Source organism: Balaenoptera physalus (genome assembly GCF_965194825.1).
Source record: "Balaenoptera physalus genome assembly, chromosome: 1".
NCBI lineage: Eukaryota > Metazoa > Chordata > Mammalia > Artiodactyla > Balaenopteridae > Balaenoptera > Balaenoptera physalus.
The window spans coordinates 171,505,642-171,520,154 of NC_138882.1; the positions used below are offsets into that span (position 1 = coordinate 171,505,642).

The window sequence follows — 14,513 nt, forward strand, 5'->3', positions numbered from 1 at the left end:
ATGGGTATAGAGTTTCAGTTTTACAAAATGAAAAGGGTACTAGAGGGACTTCCCTGGTGACACAGTAGTTAAGAATCCGCCTGCCAATGCAGGAGACAGGGGTTCGATCCCTGGTCTGGGAAGATCCCACATGCTGCGGAGCAACAAAGCCTGTGCACCACAACTACTGAAGCCCACGCACCTAGAGCTCGTGCTCCCCAACAAGAGAAGCCACCGCAACGAGAAGCCTGCACACCACAACGAAGACCCAACGCGGCCAAAAAAAAAAAAAAAAAAGGAAAAGAGTATTAGAGATGGATGGTGGTGATGATTGCACAATAATATGAATTTACTTAATGCCAAAGAACTGTACACTTAAAAACGGTTAAGACGGGGGAATTCCCTGGTGGTCCAGTGGTTAGGACTCCGCGCTCTCACTGCCGAGGGGGCAAGTTCAATCCCTGGTTGGTGAACTAAAATCCACAAGCTGTGCAGCACGGCCTCCCGCCAAAGGAAAAAAAAAAAAAGATTAAGACAGTAAAATTTATGTTACATATCTTTTACTACAATTAGAACAACAACAACACTATACCCAAAGGCTGCAGATTTTGGTTTCAGCAACTGGTGACCCATTCATTGAGAGAGGGAGGAATATGAAGGGAGCAGCCTTGGGTAGGAGGAACACTGAAGAGTTTTGGAGTGTGCTAAGCTTGATGTCAACTCGACAATCAGATGGAGATGTCAAATAGGCAGTTGAATATCTAAATTTGAAGTTCCAGAGAAAAAGTTAGAGATAGAATTACAGACTTGGAGAATTACAGACTTGGATTTTAAAAAGGATACATATACTTAATTGGGGGATTATTAGCATATAAATGGTATTCAAAACCACTGGACAGGATGAGATCACTTAGGGAGAAGGTAGTTAGAGAAGAGAAGGGAGTAATAAATACAGCCACAGCCTCGAGCAGTCCATTCAGAATTAAAGCAGAGGGCAAAAAATCATATTAATGAAGAGAATCGAGCAGTGAGATAAAGAAGGTGCTTTTTCAAAAAAATCAGATGCCCAGACCCAGGCCCTGTGAACTTGGTACTCAAGAGGTAGAAGGCAAATATGTAGTTTTAAAATCTCCCTAGGCTAGTTCAATAGTCTGAATATAAGTGAGAAAGGGAAGCAGGTGAAATGCACAGTAGTAGTGGGAGTGGGAGGAAGGAACAGAATTGGGATATTATAAGGTACCATGGACAGGACTTGGTGACTGACTAGGTGTGGGATAGTAAGGAGAAGAAAATTAATTACATATTGTTTCTTTCTTGGGAGACTGGGAGGTTACTGCTGTCATTAAAACTAGTAATACAAGGTAGAAGGATAGAAACAAGGGTTTTGGTTGTTCAAGGAGCACAACGATCCTACTTTGTCAGTTAAGGAACTGAAGTTAGAGAGCCCAAAGTTATATAGCTGGTAAGCAGCACAGAAGGGCCTCAACCTACGTCTGATTGACTCCAAGCCAAAGTCTGAAGTACCAGTGGGATATTACTTAGTGATGTGAAAGTGGTCAGGGCAGCTGAAGTCTTAGGAGCGATGTGATCACCCAGGGAAAGAATACACAGATCGATATATTATTATCCATATACTTGGGGTAATTCTTAATAATGGTACAATGGGCCTTCCTCCTCATCTAAAAAATGAAGATAATACTGAATTTGTAGATAATGCCCACTGAGGGCAAGGACCTTATCACAGTTTTTATATTCCTAGGTTTGCAATGCCTGGAATAAAATGACCACTCAATAAAAGTTTGCCAAAACTTTGAAAAAACAAAACAAAACCAAAAAAAACCCAAAAGTTAATAACCAGCCACAATTAGAAAACCGCTACACTAGGGACTTCCCCAGCGGTCCAGTGGTTAAGACTCTGCCTTCCAATGCCGGGTGCGCAGGTTCGATCCCTGGTCGGGGAACTAAGGTTCCACATGCTGCAGTGTGTGGCCAAAAAAAAAAAAAGAAAAAAAAAGAAAAACACTACATACATGAGAACAACTATTTCTGACCAAACTATAGCATAGTTTTTTTTCATTTCCTCTCTATGTTGTATGCTACAAATGCACTGTTTTTTTCCTGCACCACAATAATGTCTGTTTTATGAATTGTTTTGCTAGCAGTAGTAGATGGAAGATACAACTCAGTGAGACAGGCACTCTTATCCTCTGCTGGGTGTAAAATAAGTACTTTCTGGAAAGACAATTTGATAAGATGTATCAAGAGTCTTAAAGCCCTAACTCAGTAATCTTACCTAGGAATTTATCCAAAGAAAGCAATAAGAGATATGGCCAGAGATTTAGGTTGGAAGTAATCAAAAATATCCCACAATAGAAAAATTATTAAATAAACCATCATATAACCATAGGGTAGAATATCATATGGTGCTCTTAAATCAAGTTTTTGAAGAACACTTAAGGATACTAGAAAATGCTTTTGATAAATATAAATTTATATATTTTATTTATTTTATTCTTTTGGCTGCGTTGGGTCTTCGTTGCTGCACGCAGGTTTTCTCCGGTTGCGGTGAGTGGGGGCTACTCTTCGTTGCGGTGCGCGGGCTTCTCATTGCAGTGGCTTCTCTTGTTGCGGAGCACAGGCTCTAGGTGCACGGGCTTCAGCAGTTGCGGCACACGGGCTCAGTAGTTGTGGCGCACGGGCTCAGTAGTTGTGGCGCACAGGCTTGGTTGCTCCGCGGCATGTGGGATCTTCCCAGGCCAGGGCTCGAACCCGTGTCCCCTGCATTGGCAGGTGGATTCTTAACCACTGAGCTACCAGGGAAGCCCCGCTTTTGATAAATATAATGAAAAAAGTAGGATATAAACTATACCTAGTATGACCATGATTGTGTGTTTATATGTAAACATATACATATATGAAAATTATATATACAATTCCCTAGAATGACCATGATTGTGTGTTTATATGTAAACATATACATATATGAAAATTATATATACACTTCCCTAGAAAATTATGTATATATTTATATTATATGCATGTATATATTGACCTAGAAAAAGTATTAGAATATACCAAAACTACTATAAGAGTCTCGCTGGGTGGAAAGATTACAAGAGATCCTAATGTTCTTTATGTTTTTCAGTATTTCTAAAATTTCTGCAGAAAGTATATTTTTATTTTAAAACTCAAAAAAATATGATAAATAAGATAAAGACAGCACTCACCTTCTTTCTTTTTCTAGAAGAATTTCTCGTGGGGTCAGGCTTTTCAAACTCTGCTGACTTTGCCTCTTCCTTCTCCTCTTCCTCATCAGGTATCAGAGAGTACTTGGTCCCACCTGGTTGCATGAAACAATCCTTTGCAAAGTGGCCTGCAGAAGAGAAGTAGGAAAGGTAGGGAGGCAAGAGGCAGTCTCTCACCTTAGCAGCTGGATCTTCCCTAGAAGTTCCTGAAGGGCTGGCTTGTTCAGGAGGTACTAATGAGTTCATTCAGAGCAGCTGTTGCCTTCAGAGCAGATTTTGTCACCTCAAGATGGCACTGCTCACTTAACCAGAGGCAGACAAGCATCTGGTCCTAGAGCTGTGGGAAACACTGGCACCGCTTTGGAATGGCATAGGACATGAGGATACAGGCTTGTGCTGCCTTCCATTAGCAACTGGGCTCAGGAATTTTTAAAGGTCTATTTGGAACTATTCCTGACAATGAAAGGCTGCTCCAGAGAGCAGAATACTAAGCAGAGGGAGCCGAGTGGCAGGCCAAGCCCTAAAGGAAGACAGCTCTTAGGCAGCAAGCAGGAAGGCAGCACTCAGATTCAAGCTAACACACAGAAAGACAGCAGTCACCTAGGGGCACTCAACATTCACAGACTGTCAGGTCTGGCAAGGGCCTGAGAGATCATCAAATCCAACATTGCATTTGCAGAGGACATGAAGGCCCAGAGTAGAGAAGTACCTCAAGGTCACACAGACAGCAGCAGAGCTAAAACTTACCCCAGGTCTCATACCTCCCTGCCCTGTGCTCTTTCTGCTGCACCAAAACCAACCACCTTTGGCCTGCCTGGGCCAAATTCCATCTCTCATTATTCTTCTCTGCCTCATGTAACACCTGGTGGACACAAGTTGAAGGTAAGAGAACCCTACCTTCCCTGAGCCTACACTGCTATTAAGGGGCCATTTAACAGATGCTACACAGCTGGTTTTGTCTGAGCTTTTTGTAGACCCTCTCTCAGGGGCACAAAGAATTTGATGAAGTCATCAAAAAGCTATGTATAAACTACTTTGCAACTCGGAGTCCAGAAGCGGGATGGTGCCTGGAAGGAGAATACAGCATAGAGTTTTCCAAATATCTATGCTGGAAATGGTTCCACAATACTCATGAGGAAATATTCTTTTTATTTTATTTTTCCCTTCCTCCCTCTACATTAATGATAAATCGGGGCTTAAACCCCACAACCTCAACCAGGGCACAAATCTGCTACCACTCATTGTAGAAAAATCAAGAGAGCTGGGTAGGTGAAAGGCTAGGGAGAAGGGGTGACAAATTGAGGTCACTCTGAAAATGAGAAGCTGGCAATACCTCTCATTAGAGCTCCAACAAGGGAAGTCAGGCTGAAAGAGCTCTTTAATATTTGAGTATGACTGCAGGAAACTTGAAGAAACAAAGCTAAAAGGAAGTGACTAGCCTGTATTCTTTATTACTAAAAAGATACTGTATTCAGAACTCTGAAGTTATAGAGATAAAGGTAATAAGCAAGAAAGAGCTTGACTTGGATCCTTAAGGAATATATTTCCAAGTCACTTAATTTTTGCAGCAGAACAATAATCATCCTTAGAGATAAAAATTTAGAGTGTTACTCATAATCCAACACTCTTACCCCTCCTGGCATAGTACATGGGGACCTTGCCCAGGGAGGGCATCACCCGTAGAGAGAGGGGAGTAGCGGTGGTGGTGTAGTATCTGGCAGGGCCAGCATTCAGAAAAGGAAACAGAAAAAGCAACAAGCCATGAACTCTGATGTGAGTCTAGTAGGAAGAGCAGATGAGCAGGTGAGGCCAGCATTTGGCTAAAAACCACAGTGAGCTAACTCACACCAGGGGGCCTCCCTCATCCCGTAAAGGGTCATCCACAAAGAGAGAAAAACTGAAATGGTAGAGACTTCGCCTTACCTTTACAGCCACACTTCTTGCAGGTAGTGTTCAGGACAGCCTCGAGGGTGATCTTCTGCCCAGTGTAATCCTGGAAGGACCGCCTCCGCCTCTCTTCTTGCCTGTAATGAAATGATACTGACTGTTGGCCCTCTTAAGAGATGTGGCCAGAGATACTACAAGTTAATACTCTATGTTGTTTTTCTGTTTTGTTTTGTCAGGAAGAAGGGAGAAAGGAAAAGCACTGGGCATAAGAAAACAGGCAGTGAAAGAAACGACATGAAATGACAATTTTTTTCATTCAGGACAAGGCTCTGAATTAATCATTATGAATGAGACTAGATTTCATCTCACTGACGCACAGGGGATGAAGATATAATTACTCACCTTGCTAAGCCCCCTGCAACCCTTACAAGGTCACTCCTGGGTTTAAAAGACCTTCAAAAACTTCTTAGAAAATCAAGTCTAAGCTCCTTGGTATTCCAGGCCTTTCACAGTCTGTCTCTAACTTACTTTCCCAGCCTCATCTTGCACAATATGCTCAAGGCAAACCAGACTATTTTACCTTCCCCAGATGGTTCACTGCTTTTGCTCAGGCAGCTCCCTCTTTCTGAAATGCTCTGCTTCCCCTCTTTACTCCCACTTCACCACCTAACTACACCCAAACATTTCAAGGCTCAGCTCAGTTACTGCCCCTCCTTCTAACCAGTTACCTTCCCTGAGCCCCTCAGCCAGAATTAATCTCTTTGTTCACATTCCCATAACACTTTTTAAAAATTCTAAACATTTGACCAAAGTATAAAATACATACAGAAAAGTGTTCACAAGTATACAGCTTCACTGATTTTTACAATTTGAAATATCCCAGTAACCAGTACTCAGATAAAGAAGCAGAATATCACCAGCACCTCCGAAGCCCGTCTAGTCACTGTGCTTCCCCCAAGGGTAACTACTATTCTAGTTTCTAACAGCATAGAGTAGTTTTACCTATTTTTGTAAATTATATCAACAGAATCAGAGAATGGGCCCTTCTGTGTCTGGCTCCTTTCGCTACTTTGTGAGATCCATCCAACTGTTGTATGTAGCTGTGGATCAATTATTCTCATTGCTGCAAAGTATTTTGCTGTTGATGGGTATTTGAGTAATTTCTATTATGAAAGTGCTTCTGTGAACTTTCTAGCACACGTCTTTTGGTGAACATATATATGTACATGCATTCCTTTGGGAAATGCCTAGTTCCACGTAGGAGGGGAACTACTGGGTTGTAGGGCATCTGCCTTAGTAGACACTGCCAGACAGTGTGTTTACCAATTACACTCCTACCAGAAGAGCCAAAGTACCCAAGTTGTCATAGCTCTTATTTTTTACCTTTACTATAACACACAGTACCTGCAGAGTACTCTTAGAAAATGTTTACTTGAAGAGTATCACTCCTGATCATTCTTTCTTTCAAACTCTAACTGTATCCTATACACATGTCAATCCTAGCACATATCACACCACAGAGTTATGTTTCTTCTCTAGATCATGGGCCCATTTAAAAAATATCTTACTTGTGTTTATTTCCCTGGCACCTCAGCCCAAGGCTTGGCAAGCAACGGCATCAATAAATGCTTGTTGGGGCTTCCCTGGTGGCGCAGTGGTTAAGAATCTGCCTGCCAATTCTGGGGACACGGGTTCGATCCCTGGTCCGGGAAGATCCCAGATGCCACAGAGCAGCTAAGCCCGAGCACCACAACTACTGAGCCTGTGCTCTAGAGCCCGTGAGCCACAACTACTGAAGCCCGCGTGCCTAGAGCCCATGCTCCGCAACAAGAGAAGCCATGACAATGAGAAGCCCACGCACCGCGACGAAGAGTAGCCCCCGCTCGCCGCAACTAGAGAAAGCCCACGTGCAGCAACAAAGACCCAACGTAGCCAAAAATAAATAAATATATTTTTAAAAATTAAAAAAAAAAAACCTTGTTGAAATTTCTTTGTTCTTCATCCAAAATATTTTTCTTTACCTGAATGTCTTTAACTTTGACCTCTGACTTCACCTAAGATTTTCTAACCAGGTCTCTGTAGAGTCCAGCAAAAACAGAGAAATATTCTGCCAAAAGAGCCACATTACCCAGAGAAATGCAGGATAACAATACCAAAGCAAAACAGAGCTACTCACTTCACAAATTTCAGCCAACAGTTTCATGGGATATGTGGGGTCACGAGAGAAAACAGAGAGGATAAAGATACTCCATATTCTGTCCCATTCATTCTTTAAAGTTCAGCTCAAATATCGTATCTTCTATAAACTCTACCACAGGCAGAGTTAAATACTCACTTTATTTTACTGATTTGTTTACATTTTGCCTCACCCTCTGTACCACAACCAGGACTTGAATAGTAAAGTCTATGTCATGTTCTTCTCTATATCTGAGCAGAGAGCACACCATCTAGCATACTGTTGTCCAAAAGAATGCAAAGATGGACAGTTCTATAAATTTATGTCTGTACTGCTGACTATTTATGTCTATGGTTAATGAGCACTTCAAATGTGGTTAGTGATTGAGGAATTGGATACCAAATTTTATTTACTTTTTTAAAAAATAAATTTATTTTATTTATTTTGTCTGCCACTGTCATTGTCATTGGCAGGTGGATTCTTAACCACTGCGCCACCAGGGAAGCCCCCAAATTTTATTTACTTTTAATTACTTTACATTTAAATAGCCTATGTGACTAGTGGCTTCCCAGTTGGGACAGACCAGAAAAGCATATGGTTTAAGTTCTGAAAATGTCTGTTCAAATCCCTAGCTTTTGCCCTAGAAGAATCTTAGTCAAATGATAGGAGGTCTACTGTCTGGTATGGGTCATGCGAGAGGGTCAGTTCAAAGGGTGAAGCTTGAATAACAAAAACCAAGGCGAGGAGAGTGGAGAAGTAAATGTGAGTGAGTTACTTATCAACAGGCATAAAGTTTTAGTTAAGGAAGATGAGTGAGTTCTGGAGATCTAATGTACAACATTGTATGTATAGTCAACAATACTATTATACACTTAAATATTTCTTAAGAGGGTAGATCTCATGTTAAATGTTCTCACCACAATAAAAGAAAATTAAACAAACAAACAAACAAACAGAAAACCCCACCAAGGCAGGATCTTGGGGACATAACTTGAACAGTCACGAAAACTCCATTGCTTTCGGATGTCCTTATTTGTAGAGCTGAGTTTCAAGTGACTATAAGTTGCAGCTTAATCAAACCCTCATTATAATCAATTCCAATACACTGCAGATTCAAACATACTATAAGCCGAATCATACCTCCCACCTAACACCCAATTCAACAAATGTGTCACTCACCACCTGTCTCCCTTTCTGTCCTTATTGCCATCATGCTAGTTTAGGCTTCATTACATTTCACTTAAACAGTAATAATTCATTTACTGGTCTCCCTGCCTCTAATCCATCGAGCACACATAGTTGCATTAATCTTTCTTTTTTTTTTTAAGTTTAATAAGTGGCAAGCACCAGTGCTAGTACAACGATATGAGTAAGTACATTAAAATGATAGGACATGGTTGATAGTCTACCAGTGGAAAGAGATATATAAATGGATAATTACTGTGTGGCGATACATAAATGCTCTTTCTAAAGACTATACTATGCTGGCTAAACCTAACTGGAAACTGCATTTAACCCCTTTCCATTTGCAGATTCACTTATTAGATGACCTTGTTAATACTTTGGGGCCTGAGGGAATGAAATACAAGACAGCTAGATTTTGATGAAAAATGAAAGGTAGTTGACAAACTGTGTGTAGCTGGAGACAGCATGAAGATACTGAGCCTAACAGGTTGAGGCCAGAGAATGGGGTACCTGGAGAGAATAATCTGCTCAGGAGTCTCTCCCACTCAAAGGCTTTAAAAAACATTCATATTCTTTGACTGCTATTCAAAGCTGTTCACAATCTGACCCCAACGTATCTTTCAAGCCCTACATCCTAGTACCTGACCATACCCTCTTCTTTCCTTAAACAAGACTCCTGAATTGCCATGTGCTTTCCTGCTTCATGCCTTTCCTCAAACTATTTCTTCTGCCTGGAATACTATTCTTTCCCCTGCTGCCTGACAAAATCTTATCCATTCTTCAAGACCTAGCTCAACTGTCACCTCTTCTCTGACCATCAGGGCCTGATATCAACTCTTCCTCTTCAAGGTAACTCCTAGAATCCTTCCTTTAAAACACTCTTTTAACATTTATTACATGTTGCCTTAAAATTAAAGTTATTTGCATAATTATCTCATTACACTAGGCAGTAAGGTCCTTAGGCAGAAACCTTGGTATTGCCATTATACCTCAAATAGACTATGAATGAGTAAATGGATGCACTAACTAAACGACTACTATACATTAGGCATTATGGGAGATAAGATGTGGCCTCTGCATCATGGGTTTTATATATTCTTTCAAAAGAAAGGGTATGATAATCTCAGATATTAGAGGAAAAACAAAGAAATATTTTAAAACAATAACTACAAGTAGCTGCTATATGTTAAGTTTCTACTATAGATTAGACAATTAGGCTCTTTATAAACAAGATTTTATTTAAATCATACCACCATTTCTAAGACGTAGGTGTCATTACCTCCATTTTGAAGAAGCTGAGGTTCAAAGAGGCTAGCTAATCTGCTCAGGGTGGTATACTAGCTTGTGGCAGAACTAGGACTCTTTCTGATTCAAGTCTAACTCTAAAACCTGTCATCACTCCACTATGCCATGCTTCTTTCCTAGATGCAGTCTAGAAATAGTTTACAACAAAAGTTACTGTTCGGTCACTTAGTCATTACTAGAAGTAGTCCATACATAAAGACACATTCATCATAAAAGCAGGGGGTCCTTTCCCTTCCCCTCCCTTGTTGTGAGAAAGAGAAGTAGCTCTTTTATCTTACTTGTTTTATATTTCATCCTTATAAGGGTGGCTTTGGGAAATTTCACTGCTTTTAATGAGTCTGTATAGACAGGATTCTTTGGAGCAGAAGTAATTTATTACAATGCAATCAGTAAATGCCAGACTTAAATAACATTTCTGAGCTCAGAGTTATAAAAGATTTCTAATGTAAATGGAAAGTGTTATATAACCACAGGCAAGTTATCACCAAGCATCAAGCTAAAACTAAGAAAATAAAGTAAAATGGAGATAACACCCACTTTGCAGGTTGTTATGAGAATTAGATGCATTGATGTACACAAACCACCTGGCATAATGCCTGGCACATAGTATGTATTCAATAAACATCATTTCCCTTCCTTTTAGGTAAATTTCCTTCATATCCAAAATGATTTTGCTCAGAACTATAAACCTAAGGGTTTCCAAACATTGTGCCGCCAAGATCCCACTCAAACAATATTTATTATTTTTTTCTTGTTTTTAAAAAAATAATCAATAACATGATGGCCACTAAGAGCACCCAATTAGCATGAGATAAAGAATGTGATATTTTATCATCAGAAGCAGTGAAATAATGTCATGGTTAACCTGAGGATAAATGTATGATTTTTTCGTTGGCTTTCTGAAATACTTGAAACAGTTCATAAACCCCCAAGACTTCTTCAAGGGATATTAGCGACCTAGGAACCCCTGGTTAGAAACCACTGGCATATACAGGTATACCCTCGTTTTATTGAGCTTCACAGATATTGTGTTTTCTACAATTTGAAGGTCTGTGGCAACCCTGAGTTGAGCAAGTCTACTGGCGCTATTTTTCCAACAGTATTTGCTCACTCTCTGTATCTGTATCAAATTTGGTAATTTTGCAATATTTCACACTTTTTCATTATTATTATTATTATATTTATTATGGTGATCTCTGATCAGTGATCTTTGATGTTACTATTGTCATTGTTTCAGCATTTTTTAAGCAATAAAGTATTTTTCAATTAAGGTACATACACTGTTTTTTAGACATTATGCTACTGCACACTTAATAGACTACAATATAGTGTAAACATTACTTTTATATGCACTGGGAAACCAAAAAATTCATGTGATTCACTTTATTAAGATATTTGCTTTATTGTGGTGGTCCAGAACCAAACCCACAGTATCTCCAAAGTATGCCTGTATTCAAGAAAGATTTTGAGACAGCAAATTCCCTGTATCACCAGACAGTATCCTACAGAGAAAATTTTCCATTCATAAATGAAAGGTCAGAAGAGCCAGTGAAAGTAAGGTGTTGTGTTCAGAACACAGCATATCCCAAGATGCAGGAGTCTAAAACCCCATTGGAGCTATTCCTCCTACATGGTCTCTGCCTTTTTTCAGTCCCAGAACTAGGAGAAAGGCAAATAACAAATATCTCATGATGAATGCTTGTTGGCTAACTGGTTAAAGGGCAGAAGCAGAAAAAGAATAAGGGGAAGGAAATGAAACCATTGACATTGAACCATTGCACTTCTATGCTAGGAGGTGCATGTTAGCATTTCATCTTAGAACTCTATGCAGTAATGTGTTATCTATAACACTTTACACCTCTAAAAACCAAAGCTCACAAAGGTCACATAACTCATCAATTTCATAGTCTACAAATAGTAGAGTTCCCAGGTGGGCCTGATTCACTACAGCATTCTGTGGTTTGAGAAGTAGAAGGATTTTAGCCTTTCCAAACATTGTACCTACTCAATGATAACGTTGTTGGGGTCAAGGTCCTTCCCAGTCCCTTGGTTGACAACTTTCATGGAGAGGGATACTTTTATCCTATCATTTTTCATCTGAAAAAAACAAAAGCAAAGTCAGCAAAAGCTCAAAGTACATCATTTAGACTGCTGGTCTAAAATTATCTAAGAATTGAAGTTTTTATCATGTAACAAACACTGAGTTCCTCTTATGGCCAAGGTCTTGTGCTAGGAACACTGTGGGTACTAATAAGCATAACAGGCAGACCTCATGGCAAAAGCATTTTAGGAAATGGTTTTCTTATCATTCTTGACCCTCCTGGGGGGAAAGACAAAAATGGTTGCTCAGAAATCTGGAGCCTGTGGAAGTAACCAGGCAGAAAATAAAAGCTGCTTCTTTTAGATAGTTCAGCATAATAATCTGTTCAGAGATCCATGAGCACAGAATAGGTTTCAGAACATTCCAGTGGACTAGATCTCCTTTTGGACTTCGTCTAAAAGCTTCGTAAACATGAAAACAATTAAGAGCATCTTCAAATGTGAAGACAGTTGTTAGCCACATTGGTCTTCTTTTGCTTCCTCCAGCACTTGAAGGCCCTCTTCACTTTGGGATCTTTGTATCAGCTATTCTCTTTGCCTGGAATATTCTTTTCCTAACATTTCACATGACTAGTTCCTTTTCCTTTGGGTCTCAGCTCATATACCACCCCCGCAGAAAGCCCGTTCCTGACCACTTTACCTAAATCCACCTCCACATTGTTTGAACCTATTATAGCACTTACTATAACTTGTAATTATTTTTAATTATTTTAGCTTGCTTACTTTTTATTTGTCTCCTCCAGTTATAATCTATATAAGTTCCATAACCACTGGAGTCATTTACATCTGATTCTTATATCCCTCAGACCTAGTACATAATAAGCACTCAAATACTGTTGAATAATATCTCTTTCAGGCCTGTCTCCCCTGCCATTCTCTGGTAAAAGAGCAGGTCTCAGTGTATGTGCACATCTCTCCTGTGGTCTGTCCACACCCACAGACCCTCAAGTGAGTTGCTGTTAACAGGATCCTCCAGTGCTTTCTCATTTGCCTCACATTGCATGGTGCCAGGTATGAGGAAAAAATGACCGTAAACTCTATGCCCCTTTTTGCTTTGGTCCAAATTGAAGTGCATCTGGAAGATTTCTACTAAAAGATAGTCTCACAGATTAAGTTTTCTTCTCTCTTTTTGGTTCTTTACTTTTTTGGTATTTTCTCCACACCCACCATGTGGGTGAACTTCAGGGAAGGAAGTTTTATAAACATGTACTTATTGCACCACACTTATTACATATAGTTCACACCATTCCTTCTGAGTCTGCATGACAGACAGCCCAAAGGTTTAAATTCAAGTCAGATTATAGTGGCAGGATTCAAAAATAAGATTATCAGCCACGGTTAACAATGCATACACACTCATGAAATATCATCATGAAATACTAAGAAAATCCCAGCTTTTCCTAATCCTTTCTAATGAGTTAAAGTTGCACAGAACTTTACCTCTCGTCCAATAAGCTTCACCCACACTTTGTCTCCGACATCTACTATCTCAGAGGGCTTATCCACGCGACAGGATGACATGTGAGTTCGATGGACCAGACCTGAGCACAAGAAGAAGAAATAAAATAAGGCACAGGGCATGTCTGGTATTCATACTCTAAATAACACAGTAAGGAGAAGAGTTGGAGATTCACTGAAAAAGGTTTCATTAATTTAAAACTGCAAATTAAAACAATTTGAGGACTTCCCTGTTGGCGCAGTGGTTAAGAATCCGCCTGCCACTGCAGGGATCGAACATGGTTTCGATCCCCGGTCCGGGAAGATCCCACATGCCACGGAGCAACTAAGCCCGCATGTCACAACTACTGAAGCCCGCGCGCCTAGAGCCCAGGCTCCGCAACAAGAGTAGCCCCTGTTCGCCGTAACTAGAGAAAGCCCATGTGCAGCAACGAAGACCCAACACAGCCAAAAATAAATAAATAAATAAATTTATTTATTTATTTATTTAAAAAAACAAAAAACAAAAAAACAATTTGAGATCACTTTTTATACCTAATCAACTAACAAATATTCTTTAAAATAGTGTTTAATGTTAGTAGAGATATAATACAACAACTACATTTATATAATACTGGTAAAAATACAAGTTGGTAAAATTCTTTGAAAACAAAGGGCATAGAGATGTTTATACCTTTGATGCAAGAATATCACCATTGGAATTTTTCCAAAATAAAAACTCGATAGAGGCAAAAATCTATGGCATATAAAAATACCTGCAGCATTATTACCTACCAAGGTTAAAAATAAAAATTACGAAACAATCTAAACGACGAATAATTGGAAAACAGCTTGGTAAATTATGATAAATCTTTCAAAAAAGAGTAAACAGGGACTTCCCTGGTGGCGCAGTGGTTAAGAATCCGCCTGCCAATGCAGAGGACATGGGTTCGAGCCCTGGTCCGGGAAGCTCCCACATGCCGCAGAGCAACTAAGCCCGTGCGCCACAACTACTGAGCCTGTGCTCTAGAGCCCGCGCGCCTAGAGCCTGTGCTCCGCAACAAAAGAAGCCACCGCAATAAGAAGCCCACGCACCGCAACAAAGAGTAGCCCCTGCTCGCCCCAACTAGAGAAAGCCTGCGCGCAGCAACGAAGACCCAACACAGCCAAAGAAGAAGAGTAAGCGGCCACTTAAATTA

At 40.1% G+C, this 14,513-nt stretch overlaps 1 protein-coding gene across 5 annotated transcripts in view; it reads right to left on the reverse strand.

The window, feature by feature from the left end:
• Window positions 1–14,513, reverse strand: part of ZCCHC17 (zinc finger CCHC-type containing 17) — a 60,463-nt gene that overhangs the window by 14,373 nt on the left and 31,577 nt on the right. For 3 of the 5 annotated variants that reach the window (XM_082411899.1, XM_082411902.1, XM_082411901.1), the window contains exons 4-7: window positions 13,318–13,418; window positions 11,783–11,874; window positions 5,148–5,248; window positions 3,207–3,352 (exon numbers count right to left, since the gene is read on the reverse strand). In XM_082411899.1, coding sequence (XP_082268025.1) covers window positions 3,207–3,352; window positions 5,148–5,248; window positions 11,783–11,874; window positions 13,318–13,418 — 440 coding nt within the window. Of the gene's footprint in view, window positions 1–2,452; window positions 2,807–3,206; window positions 3,353–5,147; window positions 5,249–11,782; window positions 11,875–13,317; window positions 13,419–14,513 lie in introns of those variants that run through there. The other 2 variants (XM_082411900.1, XM_082411898.1) reach the window with 2 other exon arrangements.